The sequence below is a fragment of the Scomber japonicus genome, chromosome 24, assembly GCF_027409825.1.
Source record: "Scomber japonicus isolate fScoJap1 chromosome 24, fScoJap1.pri, whole genome shotgun sequence".
Lineage (NCBI taxonomy): Eukaryota > Metazoa > Chordata > Actinopteri > Scombriformes > Scombridae > Scomber > Scomber japonicus.
This window is the reverse complement of record NC_070601.1, coordinates 2202717-2214807: the sequence shown is the minus strand read 5'-3', so window position 1 is coordinate 2214807 and position 12091 is coordinate 2202717. Positions and strand designations below refer to the sequence as shown.

The following is a 12091-nucleotide window of genomic DNA, read 5'->3' as shown; positions in this document are numbered from 1 at the left end:
TAACAACTGGTGCTGCAGCTTTTATTATGAAGGTTAAGACTTTAGTGTGAAGGTTATTGCACTGCAGCTTCGTTTTTGTCTTTCTTTTACTATATTTTCTCCTTTTTTATGTGTTTTTATGCAGATTAAAGCAAGTTTGAGGACATTGTAAATTATTATGTTGCGCTAAGATCCATTTCCCTCCACTGGGTTTATGTCATACGTGCACATTAGTGTCTGAATATTGCAGTCTGAGTTCATCTGGGGTCATAAAGGCTCCAAAATCTAGTTTAAATAGAGATAGACTATATATATTTTTACTGGTTGGTATTTGGAGCTTCACAGTAAAATATAATGATGCTGCCACAGTTTGCATTATATTTAATATGTGCTACTGCTGGTGGATTATAATGTACTAATGCATGAGTTATATGAGGGATCTATAGATTATTTGTGGCTGCAAGACCCCCGAACATTAATTTAGTTATGAGTGGCCTGAACATGCAGCATGTGACTGGTTCAATCTGTTTAAAAATGGTTAAATAAATCTAATCTTTCAAAATAAAAAAAATAATTAAATAAAATGAAGTAAAATAAAACTAAACTAAAATAAAATTAAAACGTAAAATAAAAAAATAAAAAATACAAAATAAAAAAAATAATTAAATAAAATGAAGTAAAATAAAACTAAACTAAACTAAACTAAAATAAAACGTAAAAAAAAAAAAAAAAATACAAAATAAAAAAATAAATGAATAAATAAAAATTAACAAATAACTAAAAATAAATATAAAATAAAATAAAGTCAAGTTAAACTAAATTAAATTAATAAAAATAAATTAAAAAATAATAAAAAATTAAAATAAAATGAAGTCAAATTAAATAAAATTAATACAAATAAAAAATAAAATAAAAAAATAATAAAAAATAAAAAATAAAATAAAGTCAAATTAAATAAAATTAATACAAATAAAAAATAAAATTAAAAAATAATAAAATATAATAATAAAATAAAGTCAAATTAAATAAAATTTTTACAAACAAAATCAGATGAAGTTTCAGGAGCAAATTTCCTTCAAAATAAAAGTTGATTTTTTTACAGAAATAAAATGTTTTGATAAACTTTATGAATCATTCCTTTATATTTAATGATTTCAGTGATTTCAAATACTTAACTTGATCCCTCTAATGAACCATTGTGAGTTAAACCAGGTCAAAGTGTTGAACTCTTAGTAACACAGCAGGTTAAAATATCCACTTTTATTCACAGTGTTAGTAAAAGTACATGAGAGTGAATACACAACGTTCATTTAGCAGGAACATTAATCATTGAGTATCACAGAGAATATGAATTAACATTAAATTACATTATAAACTGGATTTTAATACAGCTGTGGACTTTTCTTCACTCGTTTCCCTTCATCCCTTCATCCCTCCTTCACTGCCTTTTTTATTCCCTTTCTTGTTTCCAGACTTTCTCTACTTCCTGTTTTAGTCATTTCTTCCTCTTGAATCTGACGTTATATTAAGTAGAAGCTTCCTGTTGGATGTGAAACAAGTTTTAAAGGTGACAAATAATTCAATAATTCAACTTTTAAGACTTTAACTTCCTGTCGTCCTCCCTTCCTTCCTTCCTTCCTTCCTTCCTTCCCTACCTTTCTTACTTCTTCCTCCCTTTTTTCCTCCCTTCCTTCTTCCTGCCTTTCTCCCTCCCTCCTTTCATGTTTCCTCCCCTCCTTCCTTCTTCCCTCCTTCCTTCCTTTTTCCCTCCTTTTTCCGCCCTTCCTCCCTCCTTTCCTTCCTTCCTTTCTTTCCTTCTTCCTCCCTTCCTCTTTTCCTTTCTCCCTCCCTCCTACCTTCCTTCCTGCCTTCCTTCCTTTCTTTCCTTCTTCCTCCCTCCCTCCTTGTTTCCTCCCTGCCTCCTACCTTCTTTCCTCCCTCTTTTCCTTTCTCCCTTCCTCCCTCCTACCTTCCTTCCTTCCTCCCTTCCTTCCTTGACTTGAGGACAACAGGAGGGTTAATTAAAGGCTGTTTTTACACGTCACCGTCAGAGGGGGGCAGTGTGCACATTCGCCACGCACACGCACACACAAACACACACACACACACACACACACACACACACACACACACACACACACACACACACGCACACACACACACCACACTTTCTGGCTTTGTTACAAATAAAACCAATAAAAAAATAAAATCACACGTCAGCAATAAACACGTCTGTGCAAAGTGCATCAAGTCAGCAAGCCACACACACACACACACACACACACACACACACACACACACACACACACACACACACACACACACACACACACACACACACACACACACACACACACACACACACACACACACACACACACAGGAAGCTTGCTGCATGCATGGTTATGGTTGCAGAAGGCAAAGTCTGAGCTGAGGAGTCCAGAGAGATAAAAACACTTCAATAAAAACATGAATCAGATGTTTTCAGGCGGCCGACGTGCAGCAGAATCAATTCATCATCAACTCTGGAGAGAAAAAGAAAAGAGGAGAAAGTTAAATTACTACCAGAACACAAAGTAACACCAGTGAATCCTGCTTAGTTCTGCTCAGTTGGTCTTTTTGGGATTTAATAAAACAATATAAATACTGATATTGTTCCCAGTTAGTGAGTAACAGCTTTCCTCTTTAACCCTCCTGTTGTCCTTGAGTCAAGGAAGGAAGGGAGGGAGGAAGGAAGGAAAGGAGTAAGGAGGGAGGGAGGAAATGAGGAAGGAAGGAAGGAAGGAAGATGGAAGGAAAGGAGGGAGGAAAGAAAAAGAGAATGAAGGAAAGGAGGGAAAGAAGGAATGAAGGAAGGTAGGAGGGAGGGAGGGAGGGAGAGAGGGAAAGAGGTAGGAAGGAAGGAAGGAAGGAAGGAAAGAGGGAAGGAAGGAGTAAGGAGGGAGGGAGGGAAAGAGGAAGGAAGGAAGGAAAGAAGTAAGGAAAGAAAGGAGTCAGGAGGGAGGGAGGGCGGAAAGGAGGAAGGGGGAATGAAGGAAGGAAGGAAGGAAGGAAGGAAGGAAGGAAGGAAGGAAGGAAGGAAAGAGGGAAGGAAGGAGTAAGGAGGGAGGGAGGGAAAGAGGAAGGAAGGAAGGAAAGAAGTAAGGAAAGAAAGGAGTCAGGAGGGAGGGAGGGCGGAAAGGAGGAAGGGGGAATGAATGAAGGAAGGAAGGAAGGAAGGAAGGAAGGAAGGAAGGAAGGAAGGGAGGAAGGAAGGATGGAAGGAAGGAAGGAAAGGAGTAAGGAGGGAGGAAGGAATTCATCATCAACTCTGGAGAGAAAAAGAAAAGAGGAGTTAAAAATTCAGTAAAAACAAAAAATCAGCTGTTCTACAAACATTTTGATTGTTTTAACCCTCGTGTCATCCTTCCGGAAAGAAAAGAAAGGAAAGAAGGAAGGAAAGGAGAGAGGAAGGGAGGAAGGAAGGGAGGAAGAAGGAAGGAAAGGAAGGAGGGAGGAAGGAAGGAAGGAAGGGAGGAAAGGAAGGAAGGGAAGAAGGAAGGAAAGGAGGGAGGAAGGAAGGAGGGAAGGAAGAAGGGAGGAAAGGAAAGAAGGAAGGAAGGTATGAAAGAAGGACAGAGGAAAGAAAGACAGAAGGAGGGAGGAAGGAATAAGGAAGGGAGGAAGGAAAGGAGGAAGAAGGAAGGAAAGGAAGGAGGGAGGAAGGAAGGAAGGAATGGAGGAAAGGAAAGAAGGAAGAAGGAAGGAAAGGAGGGAGGAAGGAAGGAGGGAAGGAAGAAGGGAGGAAAGGAAAGAAGGAAGGAAGGTATGAAAGAAGGACAGAGGAAAGAAAGACAGAAGGAGGGAGGAAGTAATAAGGAAGGGAGGAAGGAAAGGAGGGAGGAAGGAGGGAATGAAAGAAGGAGGGAAGAAAGGGGGATGGAGGTAGTACCGGGTGGAAGGAAGGAAGGAGGGAAGGGAGGAAGGAAGGGAGGAAAGAAGAATTAGACGGGGTCAATTTGACCCGGGGAGGACGACACCAGGGTTAAAGTGCATATTTCTCCAGCTGCCCAACACTGGAAATAAGTGTCTCTAGTTAACAACATACTGTAAGATGACTATAAATCCTCATTTAGAAGGGAAGTAGGGAGGGAGGAAGGAAGGAAAGGAGTAATGAGGGAGGGAGGGAGGGAGGGAGGGAGGGAGGGAAGGAGGGAAGGAGGGAGGAAGGGTAATGGGTAAGGAGGAAAAGACTCATTATTAGTCTGTACACCAGTTCACCTTCATAAATCCCCCCAGGGAGGAAGCAAGGAAGTAAGGCAGGAAAGAAAGGAGTAAGGAGGGAAGGAAGGGAGTGAGGGAGGAAGGAAGGAAGGAAGGAAGGAAGGAAGGAAGGAAGGATGAAGGGAGGAAGGAAGGAAAGGAGTAATGAGGGAGGGAGGGAGGGAAAGAGGGCGGGAGGAAGGAAGGAAAGGAGTAATGAGGGAGGGAGGGAGGGAGGAAGCAAGGAAGTAAGGCAGGAAAGAAAGGAGTAAGGAGGGAAGGAAGGGAGTGAGCGAGGAAGGAAGGAAGGAAGGAAGGAAGGAAGGAAGGAAGGAAGGAAGGGCGGAAGGAAGGAAGGATGAAGGGAGGAAGGAAGGAAAGGAGTAATGAGGGAGGGAAGGAGGGAAAGAGGGAGGGAGGAAGGAAGGAAAGGAGTAATGAGGGAGGGTGGGAAGGAGGGAGGGAGGGAGGGAGGGAGTAAGGAGGGAGGGAGGAAGCAAGGAAGTAAGGCAGGAAAGAAAGGAGTAAGGAGGGAAGGAAGGAAGAAAGGAAGGAAGGAAGGAAGGAAGGAAGGAAAGAAAGGAGGAAGGATGGAGGGAGGAAAGGAGGAAGGAAGGAAGGAAGGAAGGAAGGAAGGAAAGAAGTATGGAAGGAGGAGGGAGCAAAGAAAGAGGGAGAAAGGAAGGAAGGAAGGAAGGAAGGAAAGAAAGGAGTAAGGAGGGAGGGAGGAAGGAGTAAGGAAGGAAGGAAGGAAGGAAGGAAGGAACAGTCAAAAGAGAGATGGGGTCAGTTTGACACCTACCTTCCTTCTTCAGGCTCTGGGGAGGAAGCGCAGGTTGATGGGCTTTGACGGGATGAGCAGGGTTCTAGTTTTGGGTTCTACGGTCGGTTCTCCGTCTTCAGGCCGGACCTCGTAATGCTGCATCAGCTGCAAGGAGATAGACACTCATCACTGAGCTGCTCGGTCGTGCAGAAATACGGACGAAATGAAGGAAGGAAGGAAGGAAGGAAGGAAGGAAGGAAAGAAGGAAAAAGGAAGGAAGGAAGGAAAGGAGTATGGAGGGAGAGAGGAAAGGAGGGAGAGAGGAAAGGAGGAAGGGAGGAAGGAAGGAAGGAAGGAAGGAAGGAAAGGAGGAGGGGAGGGAGTAAGGGAGTAAGGAGGGAGGGAGAAAGGAAAGGAGGAAGGAAGGAAGCAAGGAAGGAAGGAAAGAAAGGAGTAAGGAGGGAGGGAGGAAGGAGTAAGGAGGAAAAGAGGAAGGAAAGGAGTAAGGAGGGAGGTAGGAAAAGAAGAAGGAAGGAAGGAAGGAAGGAAAGAAATGAGTAAGGAGGGAGGGAGGAAAGGAGGAAGGAAGGATGGAAGGAAGAAAGGAAGGGAGGAAGGAAGGAAAGAAATGAGTAAAGGGGGAGGGAGGAAAGGAGGAAGGAAGGAAAGAAATGAGGAAGGAGGGAGGGAGGAAAGGAGGAAGGAAAGAAATGAGTAAGGAGGGAGGGAGGAAAAGAGGAAGGAAGGAAGGAAAGAAATGAGTAAAGGGGGAGGGAGGAAAGGAGGAAGGAAGGAAGGAAGGAAGGAAAGAAATGAGTAAGGAGGGAGGGAGGAAAAGAGGAAGGAAGGAGGGAAAGAAATGAGTAAGGAGGGAGGGAGGAAAGGAGGAAGGAAGGAAGGAAGGAAAGAAATGAGTAAGGAGGGAGGGAGGAAAGGAGGAAGGAAGGATGGAAGGAAGAAAGGAAGGGAGGAAGGAAGGTAAGAAATGAGTAAGGAGGGAGGGAGGAAAGGAGGAAGGAAGGAAGGAAGGAAAGAAATGAGTAAGGAGGGAGGAGGAAAAGAGGAAGGAAGGAAGGAAAGAAATGAGTAAGGAGGGAGGGAGGAAAAGAGGAAGGAAGGAAGGAAAGAAATGAGTAAAGGGGGAGGGAGGAAAGGAGGAAGGAAGGAAGGAAGGAAAGAAATGAGTAAGGAGGGAGGGAGGAAAGGAGGGAAGGACAGAAATGAAGGAAGGAAGGAACAGTCGTCTTCATCTCTCACCCTGGACAGAGCGAAGTACATCTCCAGCTCCGCCACTCTCTTCCCGACGCAGGCTCGAACCCCGACGCCGAAGGGGATGAAGCTGTACGGGTGATGCTGGAAGGAGCCGGGCGTCGATCTGCCGCAGCCGCCACCGTTGCCGTCGGTTACCTCACCACGAAGCCAACGCTCGGGGACGAAGAGCTCTGCGTCCGTAAACTCTGACTCATCGTGACAGGAAACGTAATGACACAAGTGGAACTGAGTCTGAAACGAGAGAAGAGAGAAAAATCATTTAAATAGCACTTCCTGTTTCAACATGTTTTTTTTTTTTTTTAAGGAAAGGAGGGAGGGAGGGAGGGAGGGAGGGAGGAAGGGAGGAAGGAAGGAAGGAAGTAACGAAGGAAGGATAGGAGTAAGGAGGGAGGGAGGAAAGGAGTAAGGAAGGAAGGAAGGAAGGAAGCAAGGAAGGAAGGAAAGAAAGGAATAAGGAGGGAGGAAGGAGGGAGGAAGGAAATGAGCAAGGAGGAAAAGAGGAAGGAAGGAAGGAAAGGAGGAAGGAGGGAAGGAGGAAAGGAGGAAGGAAGGAAGGAAGGAAGGAAGGAAGGAAGGAAGGAAGGAAGGAAAGGAGTAAGGAAGGAAGGAAGGAAGGAAAGGAGCAAGGAGGGAAGGAGGAAAGGAGGAAGGGGAGGAAGGAAAGGAGGAACGAAGGAAGCAAGGAAGGAAGGAAAGAAAGGAATAAGGAGGGAGGAAGGAGGGAGGAAGGAAATGAGCAAGGAGGAAAAGAGGAAGGAAGGAAGGAAAGGAGCAAGGAGGGAAGGAGGAAAGGAGGAAGGGAGGAAGGAAAGGAGGAACGAAGGAAGCAAGGAAGGAAGGAAAGAAAGGAATAAGGAGGGAGGAAGGAGGGAGGAAGGAAATGAGCAAGGAGGAAAAGAGGAAGGAAGGAAGGAAAGGAGGAAGGAGGGAAGGAGGAAAGGAAGAAGGGAGGAAGGAAAGGAGGAACGAAGGAAGCAAGGAAGGAAAGAAAGGAGGAAAGGAGAAGAGAGAAAAATCATTTAAATAGCACTTCCTGTTTCGACATGGTTTTTTTTTAAGCACTTTTATTTTGTAATCTTCGACCTTCTACCTTCTTGGGAATCCAGTAGTTGTCCACGATGACGTCACTGTCTGAGATAAAGCGTCCGTTTCCAGGAACGACAGGATACAAGCTGGCGGAGGAGGAGGAAGAGGAGGAAGAGGTCACAAGAGGTCACATGAGGTCACAGATTTAAAAACAGGACCTGGGGGTTTGTACTATTCATGCTGTGATTCATCAGTTCATCAGATTTTTGAAAGGTGACGCATAAACCTCAAAACTCGTCTCGCTCACTCAGCAGGCGCATGGCACAGTCAAAAGATCAACTGTTCACATGTTCCTCATATCTTTCACCCAGTAGTGGACACCAGCAGGTCAAGGAAGGACAGGAGGAAGGACAGGAGGAAGGGAGGAGGGATGGAAGGATGGAAGGAAGGAAGGAAAGGAGTAAGGAGGGAAGGAAGGGAGGAAGGAAGGAAGGAAGCAAGGAAGGAAGAAAAGAAAGGAGTAAGGAGGGAGGAAGGGAGGGAGGGAGGAAAGAAATGAGTAAGGAGGAAAAGAGGAAGGAAGGAAGGAAGGAAGGAAGGAAGGAAGGAAGGATTTAACGTTGAGCATAAATGGGCCTTAACCCTCCTGTTGTCCTCAGGTCAAGGACAGGAGGAAGGAAGGAAGGAAGGAAGGAAGGAAGGCAGGAAAGGAGTAAGGAGGGAGGGAGGAAAGGAGTAATGAGGGAGGGAGGAAAGGAGTAATGAAGGAGGGAGGGAGGGAGGGAGGGAGGAAAGGAAGGAGGAAGGAAGGAAGGAAAGAAGGAAGGAAAAAGAGGGAGGAATGAAGGAAGGAAAGGAGGGAGGAAGGAAGGAAGGAAAGAAAGGAGGAAGGATGGAGGGAGGAAAGGAGGAAGGAAGGAAGGAAGGAAGGAAAGAAGTATGGAGGAGGAAGAGGTCACAAGAGGTCACATGAGGTCACAGATTTAAAAACAGGACCTGGGGGTTTGTACTATTCATGCTGTGATTCATCAGTTCATCAGATTTTTGAAAGGTGACGCATAAACCTCAAAACTCGTCTCGCTCACTCAGCAGGCGCATGGCACAGTCAAAAGATCAACTGTTCACATGTTCCTCATATCTTTCACCCAGTAGTGGACACCAGCAGGTCAAGGAAGGACAGGAGGAAGGATGGAGGGAAGGAAGGATGGAGGGAAGGAAGGATGGAAGGAAGGAAAGGAGTAAGGAGGGAGGGAGGAAAGGAGTAAGGAGGGAGGGAGGAAAGGAGTAAGGAGGGAGGGAGGAAAGGAGTAAGGAGGGAGGGAGGAAAGGAGTAATGAGGGAGGGAGGAAAGGAGGAAGGGAGGAAGGAAGGAAAGGAAGGACTAATAAGGGAGGGAGGGAGGGATGAAATAAGTAAGGAGGAAAAGAGGAAGGAAGGAAGGAAGGAAAGGAGGAAAGGAGGGAGGGAGGAAGGAAAGGAGGCAGAAAGGAAGCAAGGAAGGAAGTAAAGAAAGGAGTAAGGAGGGAGGGAGGGAGGGAGGGAGGGAGGAAGGAAAGGAGCAAGGAGGGAGGGACGAAAAGAGGAAGGAAGAATGGAAAGAAGGAAGGAAGGAAGGAAAGGAGGAAAAGAGGAAAAGAGGAAGGAAGGAAGGAAGGAAAGGAGGGAAGGAGTAAGGAGGGAGGAAAGAAGGAAGGAAAGGAGGAAGGGAGGAAGCAAGGAAGGAAGGAAAGAAAGGAGTAAGAGGAAAAGAGGAAGGAAGGAAGGAAGGAAGGAAGGAAGGAAGGACGGAAGGAAGGACGGAAGGACGGAAGGAAGGAAGGAAGGAAGGAAGGAAGGAAACATCTGTACTTGTTGATTTATTAGTCTGACACGTAGGAACTTCACCTGAATAATGATTCAAGTCTTTGTTATCTGAGCTCAATAATCTATTACACTCTTACATAATATTATATTGTGAAAGCTTTTCAACCCGACACTTCTTCATTCATGAGAGACCAGACACCTGTGAGGGAGGGAGGGAGGGAGGGAGGGAGGGAGGGAGGGAGGGAGGGAGGGAGGGAGTAAGGAGGGAGGGAGGGAGGAAGGAAGGAAGACAGACACCTGTGAGTTATGAGTTTAATCCTCATTGATCATATCCTGACTCATTATTAGTCTGTACACCAGTTCACCTCCATAAACCCCCCCATCATGACAAGTTTGATTAGTCTTATTGGGGGGGAGGGGGGGGGGTATAGATTTATGACCCAGGAAGGAAGGGAGGAAGGAAGGAAGGAAGGAAGGAAGGATGAAGGTAGGAAGGAAGGAAAGGAGTAATGAGGGAGGGAGGGAAGGAGGGGGGGAGGGAGGGAGGGAGGGAGGGAGGGAGGGAGTACGGAGGGAGGAAAGAAGGAAAGGAGTAATGAGGGAGGGAGGGAGGGAGGGAGGGACGGAGGGAGGGAGGAAGGAAGGAAAGGAGTAATGAGGGAGGGAGGGAGGGAGGAAAGGAGTAATGAGGGAGGGAGGAAAGGAGTAATGAGGGAGGGAGGAAAGGAGGAAGGGAGGAAGGAAGGAAAGGAGTAATGAGGGAGGGAGGGAGGGAGGGAGGGAGAGAAGTAGGGAGGGAGGGAGGGAAGGAGGGAGGGAAGTAGGGAGGGAGGAAGGAAGGAAAGGAGTAATGAGGGAGGGAGGGAGGGAAGGAGGGAGGGAGGGAGGGAGGGAGGGAGGAAGGAAGGAAAGGAGTAATGAGGGAGGGAGGGAAGAAGGAAGGAAAGGAGTAATGAGGGAGGGAGGGAGGGAAGGAGGGAGGGAGGGTAATGGGTAACATCTGGGACATCTCAGTTTTTTAAGATATCAAGTGACATCTTCTTTTGTCAGAGCCAGAAAAACATGTCCAGGAAAAGCTGAGAGAAGCCTGGATGAGATCCACACAGCTGGGTTAGGTTAGGGTTGTTATCACTCTCACTCTCAGGAAGGAAGGAAGGAAGGAAGGAAGGAAGGAAGGAAGGAAGGAAGGAAGGAAAGGAGGGACACTTTGAATGTAAAGGGTCAGAGCCAGAGAAGCCTGGATGAGATCAACACAGCTGGGTTAGGGTTGTTACTGTATCACTCTCACATGACTCATTCATCTCAATTCATGTCATTTAGATGTTAAGTGGGGCGGGGGGGGGGGGGGGGTATAGATTTATGACCCAGGAAGGAAGGACGGAAGGAAGGAAGAAGGAAAGGAGGGAGGGTGTAAGGAGGGAGGGAGGGATTAAGGAGGAAGGAGGGAGGGAGGAAGCAAGGAAGTAAGGCAGGAAAGAAAGAAGTAAGGAGGGAAGGAAGGGAGGAAGGAAGGAAGGAAGGAAGGAAGGAAGGAAGGAAGGAAGGAAGGAAGGATGAAGGGAGGAAGGAAGGAAAGGAGTAATGAGGGAGGGAGGGAAGGAGGGAGGGAGGAATGAAGGAAAGGAGTAATGAGGGAGGGAGGGAAGGAGGGAGGGAGGGAGGGAAGTAGGGAGGGAGGAAGGAAGGAAAGGAGTAATGAGGGAGGGAGCAAGGAGGAAGGAGGGAGGAAGGAAGGAAGGAGCAAGGAGGAAGGAAGGAAGGAGGGAGGGAAGGAAGGAAGGAAGGAAGGAAGGAAAGGAGGAAGGAGGGAGGAAGGAAGGAAGGAGCAAGGAGGAAGGAAGGAAGGAGGGAGGGAAGGAAGGAAGGAAGGAAGGAAGGAAGAAGGAAGGAAGGAAAGAAGGAAAGGAGTAAGGGAGGAAGGGAGGAAAGGAGTAGGGAGAGAGGATGGAAGAAGGAAGGAAAGGAGGGAGGAAGGAAGGAAGGAAGGAAGGAAAGAAGGAGGGAGGAAGGAAAGAAGGACAGAAGGAAGGAAGGAAGGAAGGAAGAAAGGACAGAAGGAAGGAAGGAAGAAAGGAAGGAAGGAAGGAAGGAAGGAAGGTTAATAATGAGGCTGAATAACAAAGTCAAACTAATATATTAACGCGTTACAGTCTGAGTGGAACAACGTGTGAGACAGTTAAAGATATAAAAGGAGTCAGAAGTGAGAAACCTTGAGTATAAGAAATGACTTTCCATATGAAGGAAGGAAACAAGGGAGGATGGAAGGAAGGAAGAAGGAAGGGAAGGGAAGGAAAGGAAAGGAAAGGAAGGAGGGAGGAAGGAAGGAGGAAGGAGGGAGGGAGGAAGGAAGGAGTAAAGACTTTCCATCTATATAAAGACTCTATTGTTCAGTGTTAAATAAACTGCAAACTACCACAAGCTCATATGCAACCAGACACCACGCCACGGATGGAGCACTCAGTGAGATATGAAGGAAGGAAACAAGGGAGGATGGAAGGAAGGAACGAAGGAAGGGAAGGAAAGGAAAGGAAAGGAAGGAGGGAGGAAGGAAGGAAGGAAGGAGGAAGGAGAGAGGGAGGAAGGGAGGAAGGAGGGAGGGAGGAAGGAAGGACTGAAGGAGGAAGGGAGGAAAGGAGTAAGGAGGAAGGAAGGAAAGGAGGGAGGAGGGGAAGGAAGGAAGGAAAGAGGGATGTTCAGTGTTAAATAAACTGCAAACTACCACAAGCTCATATGCAACCAGACACCACGCCACGGATGGAGCACTCAGTGAGATATGAAGGAAGGAAACAAGGGAGGATGGAAGGAAGGAACGAAGGAAGGGAAGGAAAGGAAAGGAAAGGAAGGAGGGAGGAAGGAAGGAAGGAAGGAGGAAGGAGAGAGGGAGGAAGGGAGGAAGGAGGGAGGGAGGAAGGAAGGACTGAAGGAGGAAGGGAGGAAAGGAGTAAGGAGGAAGGAAGGAAAGGAGGGAGGAGGGGAAGGAAGGAAGGAAAGAGGGATGTTCAGTGT

The 12091-nt window shown here is 46.6% G+C and overlaps 1 protein-coding gene across 1 annotated transcript in view; it reads right to left on the bottom strand.

The window, feature by feature from the left end:
- Window positions 1-5032: 5032 nt before the first annotated feature.
- LOC128354620 (sterol 26-hydroxylase, mitochondrial) overlaps window positions 5033-12091 on the bottom strand; it is a 19638-nt gene continuing 12579 nt past the window's right edge. The window contains exons 7-9 of the mRNA XM_053314844.1: window positions 7347-7428; window positions 6242-6487; window positions 5033-5149 (exon numbers count right to left, since the gene is read on the bottom strand). Of these exons, the coding sequence (XP_053170819.1) occupies window positions 5033-5149; window positions 6242-6487; window positions 7347-7428 (445 nt within the window). The remainder of the gene's footprint in view (window positions 5150-6241; window positions 6488-7346; window positions 7429-12091) is intronic.